The following is a 12,542-nucleotide window of genomic DNA, read 5'->3' on the forward strand; positions in this document are numbered from 1 at the left end:
TAAAAATTCTTTATTGATAGCCAAAAATAACACAAATGTCACATATTAGAGCTTATAACTATCACGGTGCTGCATTACAACACATAACTTATACACTTATGTACATTATTGCCACTTATTTAAAAAAAAAAAAATCCATGTGTTCCATCCCGAGAATTAGATAAATGGCTGTGTCATTATCTGAACATCTCGACAGGTCAAGTACTTAAAGATCAGTTCAAATGCTGACACAATACAAAGAAACCTTTTCTTTCAAGGACATAACACATGGCATACGTAATGTTCTAGTATTACACTTCAGTTGAATTTATTTTGATCACAGTGAAATCAAATTCACAAAAAATCTGTCACACTGGAACTACTGCCTTAAATGTTGTGTAGGTTTATTTACAGCTAATACATTGTGTACACATAGAACATATTGACAAAAACAATCTGTTGTATTTAGCAGTCTTCGGAGCACCATGGATGAGGATTAGGTAATAGTAGAACAGTTGAAAGATTACAAAAAGAATGACTGCACATTTTTTTATATTTATCTCTAGTTGTTATTGTTGTTTTGATACTGATCTTATTGTTTTTCTTTCTTCTTTCCTTGTAAAGTGCCTTTGAGTACCCTTTAAAGCTCTATATAAAATAAATGTATTATTGTTATTATTATTATTATTAAGCGGTACTTTGACAGTTAAAATTTTACTGTTACAATTTTATTTTTTCTTTAGCAATCACCAGGTAGTCTTTATGCAAAACACAGTGATTTTAGATTTTTAGATATTCCATTTAACATATGAAGTAACTATGAGGATGATTTTGGTTGCGGTGAAATATAAGCCGACCCTCAGCCCCTAAAAACATATATATATATATTTTTTTAAATTAGAGTCTGCGGTTCACTAGATTTGGGTTGTTGTTGCTGATGTGTGATGCTGCAGCCGTGTGTGGGGGCTGCTCTTTCCCAGTGGCTGGATGAGTGTGTGGGGGCTGACTCTTGCTCTGCGGTCCCAGGGCTGCTGCCGTGCTGTTTGTCCCTTTCTGGGAGCCGTAGCCCTTAGGTTTGGGGATTCTTGTAGGTCCTGGCCGTCGGAATGCTTCGAGAGGTATCTGTTGGGGAAAGCGGACAAACGATGAAGTAAAGTCTGACACAGAGTGGTAATTAGTTTAGTTTAGTTGAATTTAATTTCTGTGTCATGTCAGACATTTTGGCCCATCCCACATGGGATTACAAGACACCACAAACTTATTTAGCAAACGTCGTCCGGTCGCATATACAAATCATTCGGAGAAATAAATGAATACAAATATATACGTACATGCATATATATATATACACACACACACACACACACACACACAAACAGTATATACAAACAACAAATCCTCATCTACAGATCATCTCGATAAAGAGCTAGTTGTTAAAACTAATACTGTCGTTTTAGAGACTTGCACTGTGACTTACAGCAAAGAGAGGGAGACTTGGGGAGAAATTGGGGGTGCACATTCTACAGAAGAGGGTTGTATGCACACAAGATAAGGACCATGCATTTGTCTTTGCTCCACAAGCTGAATTGTTTCCAGTAAAGATCTGATGCAATGCTGATGATGACCACTAGATGATGTCATATCTTTCATTTTATGGACACGGACAGTAAATGATCACAGTGCCAAACTTTTGCTGCATGACTGCTCCACTTGCACTTGGATTTGTGTTTTGGAAGAAAAAAACAACTTTGGTTTTCAGTTTTTGATGGTGATAAGAATGATCTTCTAATAACAAGATATTGATGCTATGATACTATAATTGATATTGTTCTATTGTGTTGTTGAGTTGGTCCAATTGTAATTACATTTTTTACTAATTTTCCCAGTGAAAAGGAGGCTTTTGCAATGAAGAGGTGTTCTTAATTTGTTTTGTCTATTTGCATGTGTTTCATAAAGTTGCAGTTGGTTTGCCCCATGTCGGAAAGGGATAAGACCCTTTCAACAATGTTGCATATTGTTACATGTGTAATATGATAAACATTACTTGTTCCTGTTTATCTTTTGTACGTCATTCACTGTCTTACAAGTGTGATTTTTCCAAAGAAAAATTTTCCAAAGAAAAATTCAAATAAGGTGAAACGTGTAAAGCTGCAACAAACACTCGATTAATCAATTCAAATCAAAATAAAATTAAAAAAGCTATTTTTTATAGAGGGCATCTCTCTCTCAATTTTCTGACATTTTATAGACAGACACCGATTAATCAAGAATATGGGCAGAAAATGAATCGATAATAGAAAATGACACGTTAGTTGCAGCCCAAAACCTTTCATTGCTGTCCCTAATATAGTCCCAGTGTATCCCTTTATTATTAACAGTGTGCGTTTGTAGCTTAGAAACCAGTGCTTTTGCATCACAATCTGCAAACAAGAACAGGAAATATCTTGGGAAACATCACATTTCTTGGATTCTTAAACAACTTACTACTCCGCTTACTGTGCAATCACATTTCAATCAGCTTGTTTACATGTACAGCAGCGTGCCAGGATACTGAGGTAGTATCAATCTTGGATCGGTCCTTATACAGTAGAAACAATATCCTGTTTACTGTGATAAGATGTTTCCACAATTAAACTAAAATGAGTAAGCTCAGAAACAGCCAGCACACTGAGCCGTGTACACTCCTGATTCATTGCTAGTTTTGTGTACTCCTCTGCAAATCCGTGAGGAGGACATAGTGATTTCTATAAACAGACAGGAACTGTTATGAGCAGTTATCCAAAGTACTTGTCACCTAATGCAGTAGTCATGTTTCTAGGAGGTTGGCCACAACATTTTCCTTTCAATTTTGTATTTGTATTTGTTTTATATTATATACGTCTCATATATTTGAAATATACATTTGAAAAAAATCCAGAGACTGAATTACTCTATGGCGATACTCGGCAGGCAATTATTCTCTTCAAAGTTATCGAGGGATCTAATTGGCTCATAATATCATTTTCGATCACATTGTCACAGCTTGGTTCTTCCTTCTCCTCAGCACCTAGTTTTGCAAAAGGCAATTGCATTTCCCAGAATGTGCGGAAGAGATGCTCTCGTACAGCACCTCAAATGATCGATTGAAATGATGATTATTGTAGTATTTCAATCATGTGTACGCCTAATGCCTGCTTGAAACACGAAAGCATTTTGCAACAGAGACAAAGAGCCATCGATCTGCTCCACGCTTGAGCAGCTGAGTGAAGCTGAAACGTTTCAGCGTTTCCACGAGTTTCGTCACTTCATTCCCAAAGCCACACACCAAACGTCTCGCTTGAGAAAAGAACTTGGATATGTTCATGTGCGGCTTGAGGTTTTGAGAATTAACAAAAACCTGCAGTGAACTGTAGCCTTAAATATTCATACGGGGTATAAATTTCAGAATAAGTAGGGCCTATGCTCCAACAAAGGTAATGGGCCAGAAAATCTGTACAGGCTCCATGTCATGGGAGCGTTGTTGATTTTTACATGGAAAGAGGCCTTAAAGTGCGGCTTTGTTCTCTCGTATATCAGCGGTGCAGCATGAGTTCAGCTAAGTACTTCCTCTGCAATACCGGCCCGGCTGTCGCCACGGCAACCAAACACGAGGTTTGTTTTGGTGCTTGTGTTGCAGTGGGGGAGAGGCTACTTTCCCAGTGTCTACCCTCTCACACGCAGTATGAAGTCCTTTGTTTAGAGAAAGGCCCTATAACGCTGTTTAATTTCCTTCCCTGGTTTTATTGTGCCTGTCGGTCAAGGTGAGCAAAATTCCTCCGGTTATTGTTATTGTGGGCTAAAAGGTGGAAATCCGCTCTTGCCTACAGTGTGATACGCAACTTGTCTTTCTGGCATGCAGTGTGCTAATTAGACTTTCTTGGCTGCGCTTTATTCACACCAGTGGTGGTTGTTTAACCCTTGTGTCGTCCTCGGGTCAAATTTGACCCATTATCAAAAAGTTTCTATATCAGAAATTTGGGTTTTCTTACAACCAAATTGTCAAAACGAAATAACGTGGATGGTTCCGTACAACGCTCTTCACAAGTAAAATAAATGATCAGTTCACTACTTTCATTGGATTTGGGTGCTTTATTCAATTAAATAGCTTTTTGAAGAAAGCAATTGATAAAAGAACGTTGAAAAAAAGCTTCAAAAATGTCAGAAAACGCTTAAAAAAGTGACCAAAAAACGTCGAACAAAGTGACAAAAGCTTACAAAACATTGGGGAAAGCGACTAAAGTGTCGAAAAAGACCACGAAAAAGTTGAAAAAACTTTTCATTTTAAATTTTGACCCAGAAAAACAAAAAGTTGCGTGGTCGACCGGAAGACAACACAAGAGGTAAAAACTGCCTCACAATGTTTGGTGGTTTTAATGTTTTATTCCCCCCCCCCCAAAACAAATGCTGCCTTTCATCAGCCGTACCAGTGTGAGTTTAATGTGATTGCAGGCTCCCTCTCAGCCAACAGAAGCATCACTGTAGGCTTTTCAATGAAATACCCTTTGGCTTCCAGCGTGTCACCTGATCCTCATTTTATCAGTCTGGCAGGCATACCATGAGCAGATCTGTCTTCCTTGGCTGAACCAGATGAGTGCAGTTTATGAATTGAGTAAGTCTTAAGTGAGTCAGGGAGTAATTGAGGTCATAGACAGTAATCCCAGCTGCTGGATGCTTTCTCAAGTGGTCTAATGAATAGCATCTTGTTTAGCCCCTGCATCATTTCATTGTGCCCAGACTGCTTTGGATCTGGTTTCTCCAGCTGCGCTCCTTCACACTCATTCAATTTAATGCTTGATTTATTCATCTCCTCCTTGTCACACTAGTTTGTGTGTGTGTGTGTGTGTGTGTGTGTGTGTGTGTGTATTTGGGTTAGCTTCGAAACTTTCCTGCAACAGTTGTCTTGCTCCGTCTACATGACACTGAGGACTTGGTACATAGGATTTTGGAGAATTGATCAGCTTGCAGCTCTCTTCATCACAAAGATACCCCATCTGCTTGTTGTACAGTAAAGAGAAATTTTACATGTAATTAAAGCTTCTCTCTTCCTGTAAGCACTCTATTCACTATATTGGCTAGATATTGAGCTCAATTAGCATTCTGGATGTTTATGAAGCAAAGACACTGGCCAGTGTCTAATACGCACCCACATCATCCCCAGATACATACAGTGTATATTAACTTGCTCTGCATCCATTCCATGAAAACCAGCTAATCCATCTGAAATACTAAGATAAATTTTCAAATGTATGGTAAGCTTGTGTATCAGTGGCATGCATGTGGAAGCACCACTGCAGTACATATTCAGACCTCTCAATGGCTTCAGGCTATCAATGTTAATGGGCACATTACATATTCATATTTGTACTTTACTAATATTATGACTTTGATTCAGAAATACCAAAACATAACTGCAAGAAAAAACTCTGTGGCTATTCAGCTTGGGAATTCTTCTCTTTTTAAGATGTCTTTTTCTTACATGAGCTTTGTATTCAGACATGACATTAATGAATGTGCTGCAATATATAAAATCCTCCCACATCCTCCCCACTGTATACTCTCCCACATCCCTTCCATTGCTGTCTTTCAGTCTCCGTCCCCTCATCATCATCATCTTCTGACCTTCGGTACTAGCTTTCATTTAAAAACGAATCGCACATATGTGGTGACGTTTCCACTGCGGGTACATAAAACCACATGTAGAAGAATGCATATACATGGAGGAACATTCCTAAGTTGTACTGATGAATCATTGCAAAGGACATGATTTGTGGTAGAAAGCAAAATAAAACACGTTTTGGGTTACAGACTATAGACTTTCTGCTAAAAGACCACTGAAGTTAAACCATCAACAAATACATTAGTGTTTCTAAGACCAAGACATTGTCTTAGGTTTTCTGAAGGGGCTTAAAGTGTGTTTTCTGGGGTGGAAGATTCAATGGCAGTGCTCTCAAAAAGGGGCAACGAAGAACTTTTTTTTTTTTTTAGCTGTCTTACTTAAGAAAACATGGTGGACGATGGCCAAGGTAAACTGAAAGTGTAGCCTTAATAACCACTGTCTTGACCTGCTGCTAATTTAGTTTGTCATTAAAGACCATAGAGAGATCAATTTGTCAGACTTTGTGTTATCACCTTTAAAGGTCCCATGGCATGAAAATGTCACTTTATGAGGTTTTTTAACATTAATATGAGTTCCCCCAGCCTGTCTATGGTCCCCCAGTGGCTAGAAATGGTGATAGGTGTAAACCGAGCCCTGGGTATCCTGCTCTGTCTTTGAGAAAATGAAAGCTCAGATGAGCCGTTTTGGAATCTGCTTGTTATGAGGTCATAACAAGCAAGGTTACCTCCCCTTTCTCTGCTTTGCCCATCCAGAGAATTTGGCCAACCCATGAGAGAGAGACATCATGGCTTTCAAACGAGAAAAGTGGCAGTTGGTCAAGGCCACACCCCCACCATCCACCTTGCCACTCCCACTCTCCTCCTCAATAGCTTCAGACACAGAAATGGCACATACTAAGGAAAGCTCATTGTGGGACTGGCTCTAGTGGCTGTAGTTCTGCACCAAAGCTGAATTTCGGGAAAGAGACTTCAGATACAGTATTAGGGGACCACTAAGGTCTATATAAAAGCATCCAAAGAGCACCATGTCATGGGACCTTTAAGAAAAATGTACATGAGTTTAAAAATCGTGTGATCTCAGCTGAATTGTAACCATGTTTCATTAACTCCGGTGGAGAAAAGCAACTGTAATTCTACCAAATCTTTCACTTTTTTTTCTCCAGATTCACCTCCCACAGCAGCTTTATGGCGCACCACTGTGAAGTTCTAGATGTTTCGAGGAGAGTTTCCGTTGTATCATTTAAGAGAACACCTACTTCACATCACGCTGGTTTTCATTCTCGGTCTCTGGGTTTCTCCGCGCTGGATGTAAGAATAAACTATGACCTCAGCCTATGATTTTAACTCAAGCAAGTGGACGCACGTGAGAATCCCACGGTCAAGTAAGCACAAAGGTTTTTCAGACAACTCTTCCGCTTGGGTATTATTTAATCAGGTCTAACAAAGTCTTGACAGTGTTAACGTTAAAATCTGAAAAAGTGAATTCTTTTGACTACACACTGTGTAACATAAACACATTGGACTGAAATCTCAAATGTTAAAAAGTTACTGTGCATGCACAAAAAAACAAAAAAAATCAAACAACTGAGTTCAATCTGATCGCATTTTTCCTTCGATTATTTTTTAATTTTACACATTCAAAACATGCTGGATTTAGTGAATAAATGAAATTGGCAAGCATGGATGACAAACTTTAAAACATAAAACTTCTTTTTGCACACTTTAATTCTCAGAAAACCAAACAACTTAATCATAATGCAGTATGTGTAATATGAAGTATAAAAACTGGTATGATACATCAGTATGAATAGTCTGACTACATGGCAAATTGGCCACTGAGTACAATACAGTAAGTGCACATAAGTTAAAACCTGGTGTAATGTCAAATTAAGTCGACATTTCTAGTGCTTTCAAATGGTATTGTTTTCTCATGCAGGCAAACCATTGTTTGAACTTAATCACACATAACCAAGCAAACCAACCGAAATTAAAAGGAAACATTCAAACCCTGGTTTAAGACCATAAATCAAGTAAAACAGACATGTAAATGTATCAGGGTATAGACTTGGGGTATAAGGGTCTATTGTTATAGTGGATATCATGGGCAGGATTCAGTAACAAAGGATGGGATGGAGGGTGGGGGGGGGTGGGGGTGGTTATCAGGTCAGTCATAGACATTACTTACTGTAATTTGTGACGGCCTTTGGATTGGGGTGGAGGTGGGCTTAATCATGATGCTACTTGTGATTTTGCTGTTGCCTTTGGCAGTAGGAGTGCTGCAATTTGCAAGCACCTGAGTCCTTTGCTCCTGGAGTCCAGGTGTGTGGCACGGACTCAGTGTTTGCAATGGAGTGCTGATGCTCTGAATAAAGGGGCTCCCTAAGTGAATGTGGATTTTGTTGTCCTCCGTGGTGATGACGTTGGGCCCAGAGCTGTTAGACCTCTGGACCTGCCAGCTGCTTTGTCTTTCCGGGGTCACGCGGAAGATGGCGTGCCCTCCGACAACCTCCACAGGCTCTGTGGAGAGGGAGCGCTCGGGGGTGCCTGTTGTGACCGACACGATTTGTATAGGTGACATGGCTCTGTCTGGTGTTACAGAGCCACAAGAGTCTGGAGTAATTGCTCGTGAGTACGTAGCCACAGTGAAAGGTGATAGGGCCCTGTCTGGTGAACACGGTTCGTCAGAGATTGGGGAACTTTTAGATTTTGTTGTTGGGGAATTGGATTTAGCAGTAGGGGATATGGAAGCATTCTGGATGATGGTAATTCTCTGTTTGGGTGGACCTCCACTTGTGGGTATGACGGCAGTGCTAGTGAATGACTGGGTGTTTTCTGTGGTTGGGCTGGTGATCTCTAGTGTTGCTGTGTTATGTCCGTGGTCAGGAGTCACTTTAATGTGCAGAGGCTGCCCAGGACTGTGGGTCAACACAACATCTCCGGGCTGAACGTGGTTGCCGTTCTGCCGCGGTTGCACTTTACCATTCACCTGGCAGGGGGTGTCTTTGTTTTTAAGGAATGGTACCCGAGCTCTTCTCAAGTTGTTTAGATTATTCACGTTATTGATAAGTGAGGGGCTGCATTTGGTGAGCTGAAGCTCGTTGCTGTAGTTTGCATTTTCTTCAGCTTCGCTCTCGTCGTACAGCTTCCCGTTCACCACGGCACGTTCCAGTGGCGCCATTGTCTTACAGTTGGGAGACATGAAGTCAAGTGGCTCTGTCTGAACTTCTTTGGTGGAAACGTGAAGGTCTGAAAAGCGCCTTCCATTCATGCCAGGGCGAAGACTTTTGCTAAAGCGTCTGTATCTCTCAAGCTCTCTTGTGAGTGTCTCCATTTCTCTGGCCAGTTCTTTGTTTCGGACCTCCTGCTGGGTCAGTTTTCTTTGGAGTGTCGAGTGGTCAGTTTTCATGCGGCAAATTGACTCCTCTGTTCCCATGTATTCGTGGATCTTCTCTTTCAGAGCTGCTACCTCTCTGGTCAAATGACTAGACTTTGCCTCCTCCTCCTTCAGGCGTTTATAAAGAACATGCTCTTGATTGCACTCTTTCTTTTCAGCCAGTTGGTACTTTGAAAGTTCTTTTCTGGATATTTCCAGCTCCTCCATCAAGGCTTTACCTTTCTCTTGTTCATTGTTGAATCTTTTCTCCAGCGATTCAAACTCCTCCGTTTTTAAGAGGTCACCTTCTACCACTTTCATGTCCTTTAATTTGCGTCTGAGGCGTTCAACCTCCTGTGTCAAATCCTTGACTTTGTTGTCTTCTTGTTGAAAGCGGTTAGCAATGGGTGTTTTGATGTGCTCCTCTTTAGCTTTGCTTCTCACATATTCTCTTTCTATGTTCTCAAGCGATTGCAACCTTTTCTTCATCATATTGATCTTAGACTCCAAATCATTGCTCTTTTCCTCTTCAGCGCTCAGCTTGGCCTTCAAGTCGTCCCTTTCCTTTGTAGCTCCGCACATTTTCTCCTCCAGCTCAGCCTTTGACCTCAGTGCTTTCTTGCTCTCCTCAATTAGCTTCTCTGTGACTGATGTAACTTTGTCCTGTTCAGCCTGAAGTTTGCCAGTGCTGTTCTGGACCTTGTTCTCCATTTGCTTTAGCTTTTCGGCCATTGCCTTTCTGTCATCTACCAGCATGACTGTCAGAGTCTTTAACTTGGTTAGATCTTCCTTCAGTGTCAGCTCTGTCTTTCCCAGTTGGTTTTCAGCAGCCTCCAGTTCTTTGACCCTGACTTTCAAGACTTCCAGCTCACTGGTCAGAACCTTTGACACTGTCCTCTCCTTCTCCAGGTTACTTTTAAGCGAGTTGCATTCTTGTTTGCTCTTGCTGAATGCGTCCTCCAATTTCTCCAAGTCCATAATTCTGTGGTTCAGTTTATCGACTTCAGCCTTCAAGCTCCGGCTTTGATTGGCCTCTTTCTCCAGTTTCTTGTTGAGGTCCCTGCAGTGGTCCTCCATTCTGATCAACTCTTCATCCTTTCCCTCCATTTCAAGTACCCTTTTCCGTAACTCTTCAAGCTCAGACATGAGGCTAGAGTTTCCGCACTCACCACGGCTAATTTTGTCCCTCAGCTCCAGCAGTTCCTCCTCAGCTCTGCGCAGGGTCTTGTTGGTCTCCTCCAGCTCATCAAGCTGCCTGCTGAGAGTTGACAGCTTCTGGCGCAGCTGCCTGTTTTGGGCATCCTCACTGGTCAATTTGGCAGTCATGGCCTCTTGTTCCTGGTGGTATCGACTGGCTTGGTCACGCAGCTCAGCCTCCAAGCGAAAGACCTTTTGCTCCTCTTCCTGCAGACGAGCATTGGCTGAGCTCAGCTCCTCCTGGGCTTGTGAAGCACTGGCACTCAGTTCTTGGACCTTTGCTGTTTGTTGATTCAGCTGCTCAGTGAGACGCTGTTGTTCATCCACAACCATCAACGCAAATGACTTGAGTTTTGTCAGCTCCTCCTTCAGACTTGTGACCTTTTTGCTGTTCTCGTCCTCCTTTCTTTCTTGGTAGGCTTTTTCCTGATCAATTAACACCTTCAACCTGTAAAACATAAAAACAAGGCAAACATGATCTTTGAGCAATTCACAACTTGTATATAGACAGTTCATTATTGCAAAATTGTTACTTTTCCTGCATTTTCTATTAGTTGCACTCGATTTATGTACTTTTTTTCAATTCATTTTTTTTTATTAACTTCCCAGTGAAATTTGGAGCAACACAAATTTAAAGCATTGATAAATCTAAAATGTCAGTCTTTTTCATTTGCTTATGTTATACATGAAAGGTGCAAAAGAAACTCTACACCCCCACTGGAATTACCCATTGGGCCCACTTCTCCAAGCACTGACACATCATAAACACTGTTTTATTTTCGCGCATGAACTTGTGACGATAACATTTTTATGTCATGAAAATAAAAAAAATTTATTAAAAAAATTTTAATTAATTAAATGGGTTGGAAACCTGAGTCACTGCTGTAAATATTTGGCTTAGAGTTTAACAATCAGTTTCAATACTAACATATGGCCAATTAAGTCCTCTGGGAAATAGTGGGAAAAGACAGACACAGCAATATCATTGAAGTTGACCCTTGAAAACCAGATAAGATAAGATAAGCAATACTGTAAAAAAGGGTATTTGTGACCAGGATTAAGTTGCCATTGTTTAATGGTATTCTGCATGCAGTTCTTTTGGTCCATCTTTGATCAAACATAAACTTTGTATTCAAGTGTAGAGTATGCTCATTGTATGTTCAAAAAAATAGGATAAATGGTTGAAAAAGAGCAATTGAATGGATAAAGGGCAAGTCCTTGCACATGGAGGCAGAGACGCAGTTTAAAACAAAAGTCAGTAAAAGAAAATGTAAGTTGATTCCTTTGAGACAGGATGTTATCCTGAAACGAGGAGCACTTGTGGATAGTCTACAGTTTGTTTAAAATCAATTACTGTGAAAATTCACCGCTCCAGACTACAAATATCAAAGGCAGTAAAGTAAAATAAAAACTTATTAGAAAGGAGAGAATAAGTGATATTTATAGTTCCACAACTAGGCTACTTCTATTTCACTTCTATCTGAAATGATGTCAAGGTACATTGCACGTGTGCCATTGGATGCAGTTGCAGTGGGGTCAGTACATGTGGCACATGCATACATCACCAAGCCAGAGTGCCTACAGCCCCAGGGGAAGGTATGTTATGACTGCTGTGTGTGCAGCTGCCAGGCATTTCCACACATATGGCCCACTGGCATGGAACAATCCTTTAATTAAGGGGTTCCTCTACTACCAACCCTTCTCCCCCTTACCAAAACCACCACCACTAACCCCCCATTTATTTCTTATACATTTAAAGGAATTCCCCCTGCTTTCAAGGGCAATTACAGTCCCACAGAGTTTATACAGAAATCCCCCCACACACACACAAACGCACACACTAATTCCACATGTACACTCGGATTGTGGGCCATGATGTAAGTGTGGAAGGGTGGGTCACTTCTCAGCAGCAGTGGAGTGTATGTCATTTCTTTCTCCAGTAGCTGCTAAAGGGTGGGAGCGGGTAGGGGGGGGCACAAGTAACTGCATCCATGTGTTGCAATTAGGTCCAGACCAAACACTCAATACAATATTATAATTAAATTCATAAGATTCCTTATTAGAGTGGTTTGGGTAGATTAGGAGATGTTGGGTTTTTACCGTGGTCACGTTTCAAGAAGCAAATACGCTATTATTCTTAATTATGAATTATGCTGTAAACTTTATTTTATGTTAACTCCCGTTGACACACAAGGATGTGCCATTCAACCAGGTTAAGGTTAGGGTATTATTTTGAAATGCATTCTGCATGATAAAAACATTTTTGTACTTTAAGTATACTTTGATACTTGTATGCGTGACCTTTACAGTACATAGTATTTCTACACTGTTGTGTGTTACATTTAACTAAAGTAAAATA

At 40.6% G+C, this 12,542-nt stretch overlaps 1 protein-coding gene across 4 annotated transcripts in view; it reads right to left on the reverse strand.

Moving 5' to 3' along the window:
- Positions 1-22: 22 nt before the first annotated feature.
- filip1l (filamin A interacting protein 1-like) overlaps positions 23-12,542 on the reverse strand; it is an 87,255-nt gene continuing 74,735 nt past the window's right edge. For 2 of the 4 annotated variants that reach the window (XM_039793523.1, XM_039793524.1), the window contains exons 5-6: positions 7,799-10,631; positions 23-1,101 (exon numbers count right to left, since the gene is read on the reverse strand). In XM_039793523.1, the coding sequence (XP_039649457.1) occupies positions 877-1,101; positions 7,799-10,631 (3,058 nt within the window). In that variant the 3' untranslated portion in view covers positions 23-876. Of the gene's footprint in view, positions 1,102-7,023; positions 10,632-12,542 lie in introns of those variants that run through there. The other 2 variants (XM_039793526.1, XM_039793525.1) reach the window with 2 other exon arrangements.

Source organism: Perca fluviatilis, chromosome 24 (assembly GCF_010015445.1).
Source record: "Perca fluviatilis chromosome 24, GENO_Pfluv_1.0, whole genome shotgun sequence".
Lineage (NCBI taxonomy): Eukaryota > Metazoa > Chordata > Actinopteri > Perciformes > Percidae > Perca > Perca fluviatilis.